The 9,576-nt window shown below is 35.8% G+C and overlaps 1 protein-coding gene across 1 annotated transcript in view; it reads left to right on the plus strand.

Annotated features, from left to right (window-relative positions):
- Positions 1 to 1,686: 1,686 nt before the first annotated feature.
- LOC113473702 overlaps positions 1,687 to 9,576 on the plus strand; it is a 57,287-nt gene continuing 49,397 nt past the window's right edge. The window contains exon 1 of the mRNA XM_026833185.1: positions 1,687 to 1,956. Coding sequence (XP_026688986.1) covers positions 1,752 to 1,956 — 205 coding nt within the window. The 5' untranslated portion in view covers positions 1,687 to 1,751. The remainder of the gene's footprint in view (positions 1,957 to 9,576) is intronic.

Consider the following 9,576-nt stretch of genomic DNA (forward strand, 5'->3'; position numbering starts at 1 on the left):
CAATTGGTAAACCACCTTTACCGAGTCCTAACCTTACTGGGCATTGGTAAAAGAGGGCACATTTTATTACCCGAGCCTCATTAATTGTACCCCGGTGGGCGGAAGAATCTGTTATCAGTAAGACAAATCATGTAGGCCCTAACTTGAATTTTATTCAGAGAATTTGTCACACAGATTTGATTTATTTTATATGCTTCAAAAGACAAATTAGGAAGTGAACATCTAAGATTTCTAATAACATTGAATACACCAGATTCCGAAGAATCACTGAAGTTAAGCAACGTTGTGGATGGTTGGAAATTTTGAACTGGTTTTTATCAAGTAGGTAGTTAACTACTTTCCGAGTCTCCGAGAATGGTGTTTGTAAAAAAATCTACGAGTCTTAATACCTACATCATTTGTAAAAAATCTACGAGTCTTAATACCTACCTTACAGTAGTAATGTTATCAGTTTACCAAGTTAATGAATGGCACTCACATCCCCTCATAATAAAAGTCCAAGTTGATTTAAATAACCATTGTTGCAGAAAATGGACCTGAAGTTCTAAAATGGTCCTTTTTGGTAGTTAACTACTTTCTGAGTCTCCGAGAATGGTGTTTGTAAAAAAATCTACGAGTCTTAATACCTACCTTACAGTAGTAATGTTATCAGTTTACCAAGTTAATGAATGGCACTCACATCCCCTCATAAGATTTGTGTCTATGTCTCCTAATGATGGATATATTTAATCTCTAGGATTCCAAAATCCATACAAATTAGGAAGTGAACATCTAAGATTTCTAATAACATTGAATACACCAGTTTCCGATGAATCACTGAAGTTAAGCAACGTTGTGGATGGTTGGAAATTTTGAACTAGTTTTTATCAAGGTAGTTAACTACTTTCCGCGTCTCCGAGAATGGTGTTTATAAAAAAATCTACGAGTCTTAATACCTACATCATTTGTAATAAAAATCTACGAGTCTTAATACCTACCTTACAGTAGTAATGTTATCAGTTTACCAAGTAATGAATGGCACTCACATCCCCTCATAAGATTTGTGTCTATGTCTCCTAATGATGGATATATTTAATCTCTAGGATTCCAAAATCCAGATGTTTGAGATTAGGGTATGTGCGATGAGGTAGGAGTGTTGATATAATTTCGTGACCAGATGTTCTGAGTTGCATACTCATAAGTCTCATACCCACATATTCAGAACACAACCCCCATGAGGGATTCCATTCAGTCCTCATCATGAGAGACGGGTCTCTATCGCAGCTCGCAATACCCTGTTTTTTTTTTTTTTTTAATGAAAATTGAATCCCAATGAATTTCTATCTTGGGATCATGTGATATTAAATACAAAATTACAAAAGTTCAGTGTTTGCACTGACTCTTGTTTATGTACTGGCGCATTTCAATGTACTTGGGGTTATAGAAAATGATTTGATTGGAACTTACTTACTGCCGTGGCTATCATCATGACTGACAAATACCTGAATAACACCTAAAATAAGTTTCAGATCAAACAAAAATACGTACTTTAAGTGAACAACGCTAAAGGCATTTTTGGTGATCTTGGACACGGAAAGAAGAAGAAGAACAACGAAATAACGCATTCACGATGGTGCTTTTCCGAAACGGCAACGAATCCCCTCTAGGGGTTCCTAAACGGGATCATACGTACTTTAAGTGAACAACGCTAAAGGCATTTTTGGTGATCTTGGACACGGAAAGAAGAAGAACAGCGAAATAACGCATTCACGATGGTGCTTTTCCGAAACGGCAACGAATCCCCTCTAGGGGTTCCTAAACGGGATCAAACCGTTCCCAAACTGCTTCGGGTGTCCCCATTACGTCACAGCTTTCGAGTTGTGTCGCTAGGGGCGCGATATGATTCGACCGCAGAGTCTAGTGATAATGATTCGACCCTGTCTTCCCCTTCCTATGTTGATGACGATGAGGATAAAGGTAAGTTTAATATTCGACCATTTTTTTTTTGAGGTTTGACAGAGGGAACTGTAACTGCTATGGTCTTATCGTCCCGAAATCGAAGAGAGAAGGAAGACAGGATAGGACGATTCGACCCTGTCTTCCCCTTCCTATGTTGATGACGATGAGGATAAAGGTAAGTTTAAAATTCGACCTTTTTTTTTTGGAGGTTTGACAGAGGGAACTGTAACTGCTATGGTCTTATCGTCCCGAAATCGAAGAGAGAAGGAAGACAGGATAGGAGAAAGCCAGCCGTTCCAAGAACGAACATTATACCATCAGGATAAAATCCGCCCCGGGCGGGAATCGAACCCGCGGCCTAGCGCTTACAAGGCAGAACTACAACGTGTTGGGAGTTAAATTACCCGTACGAGAAGAATTGGGAAACCATGTGTCTTCACTCATCTTGTATGGATGTATGAGTGTATTTTGCGGAGTGTTTGGAGGACACAATTAAATCAAACCTCGGAAGACACTATCGAAACGAGAAACTCTAGAGAAGACCACAGAAAGATGCAACTTACAACTGATCTAACAGGGGAAGAAAGGTCCATCCATATACAAACAGGAAAGGTCCGTAGACGCCATAGACCAATGATATAGAAGTCTAAAAACCACTTCGATTTTACCGAAAATTCAAGCTCCACAACTTTTTTTTTTGCTGAAAAACGTGTATACCGTTTAAGGTTTAGTTTTTCAACAGGTTAATCATTTATCCTTATCCTCACCATATAACATATACGTAGAATCACTTACCGTGTGTCTGATGATCTCAAAATATTACGGCATCGTATAATTACATTCGTATTCAATAATAAATTAGCCTCTAATGATGTACAAATTACCAAAAACGAAAAAGAAAAAAAGTTTTAAAATATACGTCTTGCACATAAACTTCCATATTTGGAAGCTTATAATGGGCTACAAAGTCCATCTGGCAACCCATCTGGTCAGAGTCAGTCAAGGATATCGAACTTTTCGGAGGACCACTTTCAAAGTTGACCTTGTATCAATGTATCATGGTAGTACTGAAGATTTTGCTGACACCCTTCATGAAAGCTGTCCTTATTAAGAAAGGGTACCGACCTAGTGGTGCTAACAGCCTTTAGAAAGCTGGAAGCATATTGTATGAGCTATGACTGTCATACAACCTGCTTTCGACATTCCTGGCTTCCAGCTGTGCTGCTTCTTTCGTGTGAATTATCAGATTTCAGCAATCGTAATTTTGGTAAGTAATCGTTTTGGTAATCAGATTTTACATTTCGGGTACTTACCTACACCATAGTTGACAACCTCTTCCACACATTCCTCCTCGGTGCTTTGCTTTCCGTGTCCGTGAGATAGGCTATCCTTGAATGAACCAGTGCATTCCATATATGTCATGGAAGATAAAAGACACCTCAGCAATCCACAAACAGGAGATCACGCCGCACTCCTCGGATGACTCACGCAAGTTCCAGACCATGTCCCCGATTATATCCTGCTCAAAGAAGGTTCCCTCTTGTTGTAACACTTTCACAAGGTTTTTCTGAAATCATAGCCATTAATATCAACTGTTAGTTCTGTTAATGTTATTGTTTACAAAATTGTTTCTCTGCGCGTTTCATGACACATATTATTGTGATGCAGATTGCAGAGGTGTGAAGGAGTGAGAGGTTAAGGTCGTATATTGTCATCAAGGAGAAGTGGTATTGGAGTACAACATGAGCTTGATAAGGTCTTGTACTAATCGTCACCGAGAAATACGGTAAACTTTTTGAAGCATATAAAATAAATCAAATCTGTGTGACAAATTCTCTGAATAAAATTCAAGTTAGGGCCTACATGATTTGTCTTACTGATAACAGAAATGCCCAAGTAATTCTAACATATTTTTTTAATGTCTTAATTAAAGATCTAATTTACCTTATACGTCGAAATACCACCGTTAAAAAATCTATTGGAAATCAAGGAAAGAACAATGTAAAGAGAATTAATTAAATGTGGTACATGCCAGATAATGGTCTCTTGTACTTTTGATTGTATTGAACATTTTTAGTATTTTCTCAGGTAATCTAACTTTACCTTGATTATGATTATCTTTCAACCGAGAGATAGGTATGTACATCTAAACGAGAAACGTGTACAAAATCCCAAGACATCCAAGTTGGTCGAAGTGCATTGAGTATCCGAAACCAGTAAAGTACGTATGTACAAAGTAGATAACTATTAGAAATAGGTACGTAGATCATTATTTGGAATTCTTTATTGTCTCCATATCCATTGAAACCTATCAACGGAAGCAAAGTGGCTTCAGCATGAATTTTTACCCATTTGCAACTGCTTCATTGATTATAATTACTTGAATAACACAAAATGTGCATTCTACACTTATATGTATGTAGAAAACATCATATTCTGAATAACTAATACTAGGAATCGCTATAATGATAATTTGACAATCCTGGTAAAGAGTACATAGGCAGGTACGTGTTTACCAAGACACTTTTACTGACGTAAAGGGTGAAAATTTACATTTTGGTATAGATACCTTTGGTATACCATCGGACATACTTATTTGGAATTCTTTTTTGTCTCCATATCCATTGAAACCAATCAACGGAAGCAAAGTGGCTTCAGCATGATTGCTAATGGCCATTACTCAGATCTACATATTTCAGTTTCGTATGATTTTCTCAAACGTCCTATTTAAAATAAAGGGTTCTTCTCTCCTATTTGAGATTTTAGGATAAATAAACACTAGGAAACACCCATCATTACTACCTTACTGATATACTCGTATATTACGGTGCATGTATTGATGATACCCTATGTTTAAGGTGTAGGTACAGAGGTGGGCAAATACAATTTCGCTTTAACTCATATTCTTCAAAGGAAATTGAATTTCAGTGCTACACAGTTCCAGGAGGTAAAATCGTTGTGTCATTGTTTCTATTGAGGAATACACAAAATGAGGAATTATACCGTGCATCATTACTCAGATGTACATATTTCAGTTTCGTATGATTTTACTCAAACGTCCTATTTAAAATAAAGGGTTCTTCTCTCCTATTTGAGAATTCAGGATAAATAAACACTAGGAAATACCCATCATTACTACCTTACTGATATACTCGTATATTACGGTGCATGTATTGATGATACCCTATGTTTAAGGTGTAAGTACAGAGGTGGGCAAATCCATATTTACAATTTCGGTTTAACTCATATTCTTCAAAGGAAATTACATTTCAGTGCTACACAGTTCCAGGAGGTAAAATCGTTGTGTCATTGTTTCTATTGAGGAATACACTAAATTTAATGAGGAATTATACCGTGCATCCGGACATGGGCATTCATATTTTAGAGTTTACAGGCACCTATAGGGAATTAAACGTAAAGTTTACAACAATAGCAGTAGACTATGTTGTGTGAACAAAGTCATGGATATTACTGGGTTTCATAGAGATATTAATTTCTAATTTCATACTCATCGGTGGGATTGATGTCAACAGCCACTCTTGAATTGATCAAATGATTATAATTACTTGAATAACACAAAATGTGCATTCTACACTTATATGTATGTAGAAAGCATCATATTCTGAATAACTAATACTAGGATACCGTGCATCCGGACATGGAGTATTCATATTTTAGAGGCACCTATAGGGAATCAAACGTAAAGTTTACAACAATAGCAGTAGACTATGTTGTGTGAACAAAGTCATGGATATTACTGGGTTTCATAGAGATATTAATTTCTAATTACCATCGGTGGGATTGATGTCAACAGCCACTCTTGAATTGATCAATTGATTATAATTACTTGAATAACACAAAATGTGCATTCTACACTTATATGTATGTAGAAAGCATCATATTCTGAATAACTAATACTAGGAATCGCTATTATTATAATTTGACAATCCTGGTAAAGAGTACATAGGTAGGTACGTGTTTACCAAGACACTTTTACTGACGTAAAGGATGAAAATTTACATTTTGGTATAGATACCTTTGGTCTACCATCGGACATTTTTCAGGTTCAGTGTCACTTTCGCCCTTACAACTATGGCTTTCACATAAAGCACTAATCTAGCTCAAATGTTGACATCATATTCTGAATAACTAATACTAGGAGTCGCTATAATGATAATTTGACAATCCTGGTAAAGAGTACATAGGTAGGTACGTGTTTACCAAGACACTTTTACTGACGTAAAGGGTGAAAATTTACATTTTGGTATAGATACCTTTGGTATACCATCGGACATTTTTCAGGTTCAGTGTCACTTTCGCCCTTACAACTATGGCTTTCACATAAAGCACTAATCTAGCTCAAATGTTGACTGAAAACTAATGTAGGGACGTACCTCTAGAAATAAATATGCCACACTGAAATTCAGCCGTTAGCAAGTAAGAGAGGCTGGAAGACCGTAAGTACATATGGGATTATGTATCTCGTGCTTATGACAGCTATGAGGAATACTACGTTAAGTATCTTTGAATGTATGACTTTCGATCTGTAATACAAAGTAGCAAATACGGGGTTCATTACAGGCCAGCTCTTAGGAAGTATGGCATGGAGAGCCTTCTACACAAACACTAGTAATTCGACATACCAATTGGGCATTTAATTGGGTAATTTACTACATGGCCACATTTCCCAAAACTAAAGAATGACCTCTGGAGGAGAGACATTTTGTCAGGATGACTATTGACCAAACACGTCATATTTTAAGCTTTAATTCGATTCTCACACCATTACTTGGACGTCCCATTAATTGGGTAATTTACTACACGGCCACATTTCCCAAAACTAAAGAATGACCTCTGGGGGAGAGACATTTTGTCAGGATGACTATTGACCAAACACGTCATATTTTAAGCTTTAATTCGATTCTCACACCATTACTTGGACGTCCCTGTTTAACACCATTACTTGGACGTCCCTGTTTAACAAACTACGTCAATCATCATTCAATCTTTCAATAAAATCCAAATACTCTTTAATTTCGGTCCTGACTATGCCGACCCTCTTACTTGACTGGTCAGAATGAATAAATATTATAATTTAATAACAACTAATAACTACCTGTGTTACTTGAGCTTATAAATTGCCACCTAGGACCGTAGGCTCCTAACTTGTATTCGCTGCTTGATTAACCCTCCATTATACAGTGTGAGAAATGATTTAATTCCACAGTGAAATTATTAGGAATTATTATTTAATTATTTTTTTCGTGCTCAATACTTATTTGGGAACGACACCTTTGTATAAGGCTAGACCTTTAAAATACCTTTGAAAGATCAATAAAATCCATTCCAGGAGTAGAGTAGTGGTTCTACTCTAAAAGCAGGGGTAACGGTAAATTGACTTTTTTATAGTTCTGTGCTCCAGACACAGACTGATTCCTTCATGTGTAAGCAAGTAGTCAAGGGTTGATTTTATTGAAATTACAGAAGTAACATGGGAAGTTTAAACATTGTAGAAGGTAAGTCACATACACTGTGAGAAATGATTTAATTCCACAGTGAAATTATTAGGAATTATTATTTAATTATTTTTTGTGCTCAGTACTTATAAGGCTAGACCTTTAAAATACCTTTGAAAGATCAATAAAATCCATTCCAGGAACTTTTTCTGTGCTCCAGACACAGACTGATTTCTTCATGTGTAAGCAAGTAGTCAAGGGTTGATTTTATTGAAATTACAGAAGTAACATGGGAAGTTTAAACATTGTAGATGGTAAGTCAAGCATTTCCTCTGAACACTTTATGAGATGTTCAGACTTACCAATTGCATAGAGTTCATAAGTTGAATCACCTCAAGCAAACATTAGATACTGATCTTTCTTTCAAGATCTCTCTTGGATTGAGAAATCAATTGCACAAATACCTAGTTAGATAGGGACTTAGGGAGGGATACTTAACATTTTGCAATTTGACTGAACACTTTATGAGATGCTCAGACTTACCAATTGCATAGAGTTCATAAGTTGAATCACCTCAAGCAAACATTAGATACTGATCTTTCTTTTAAGATCTCTCTTGGATTGAGAAATCAATTGCACAAATACCTAGTTAGATAGGGACTTAGGGAGGGATACTTAACATTTTGCAATTTGAATTTGAGATAAGTTTCTTCAAGATTGGTCTGGGTACATTTCACAACTTCACTGACATTACCCATAACTTATCGGAGATGAGCAGATACATAGGTACTCAATTACCCACAACTTCTTAACGTTAATCGAAAAGTTCAAAATTTCACCCTTTATGCAATCCTGCTGTCCAAAAAATACCCAATTCACAAACTAACCCATTTTTACACTTTAAAAAGCCTGTGTTTAATTTTATGCTTTTATTTTTAATCGTAGAATAGTTTAAATTATTAGCTTTTCAATAAGTGACTAAGTAGTTAATTTCGTCAACTGTGTAAAAGAAGTATCATATGAAATGAGAAAAACTATGAATCATAGGTACATTTCACAACTTCACTGACATTACCCATAACTTATCGGAGATGAGCAGATAGGTACTCAATTACCCACAACTTCTTAACGTTAATCGAAAAGTTCAAATTTTCACCCCTTATGCAATCCTGCTGTCCAAAAAATACCCAATTCACAAACTAACCCATTTTTACATTTTAAAACAGCCTGTGTTTAATTTTATGCTTTTATTTTTAATCGTAGAATAGTTTAAATAATATTAGCTCTTCAATAAGCGACTGAGTAGTTAATTTCGTCAACTGTGTAAAAGAAGTATCATATGAAATGAGAAAAACTATGAATCATCATGACTGACAAATACCTGAATAACGACATTACCCATAACCCATAACTTATCGGAGATGAGCAGATAGGTACTCAATTACCCACAACTTCTTAACGTTAATCGAAAAGTTCAAAATTTCAACCTTTATGCAATCCTGCTGTCCAAAAAATACCCAATTCACAAACTAACCCATTTTTACACTTTAAAAAAGCCTGTGTTTAATTTTATGCTTTTATTTTTAATCGTAGAATAGTTTAAATAATATTAGCTTTTCAATAAGTGACTAAGTAGTTAATTTCATCAACTGTGTAAAAGAAGTATCATATGAAATGAGAAAAACTATGAATCATCATGACTGACAAATACCTGAATAACACCTAAAATAAGTTTCACATCAAACAAAAAAACGTACTTTAAGTGAACAACGCTAAAGGCATTTTTGGTGATCTTGGACACGGAAAGAAGAAGAACAACGAAATAACGCATTCACGATGGTGCTTTTCCGAAACGGCAACGAATCCCCTCTAGGGGTTCCTAAACGGGATCAGTCAAGGGTTGATTTTATTGAAATTACAGAAGTAACATGGGAAGTTTAAACATTGTAGAAGGTAAGTCAAGCATTTCCTCTGAACACTTTATGAGATGTTCAGACTTACCAATTGCATAGAGTTCATAAGTTGAATCACCTCAAGCAAACATTAGATACTGATCTTTCTTTCAAGATCTCTCTTGGATTGAGAAATCAATTGCACAAATACCTAGTTAGATAGGGACTTAGGGAGGGATACTTAACATTTTGCAATTTGAATTTGAGATAAGTTTCTTCAAGATTGGTCT

Source organism: Diaphorina citri, unplaced genomic scaffold (assembly GCF_000475195.1).
Source record: "Diaphorina citri unplaced genomic scaffold, Diaci psyllid genome assembly version 1.1 scaffold86, whole genome shotgun sequence".
Taxonomy (NCBI): domain Eukaryota; kingdom Metazoa; phylum Arthropoda; class Insecta; order Hemiptera; family Psyllidae; genus Diaphorina; species Diaphorina citri.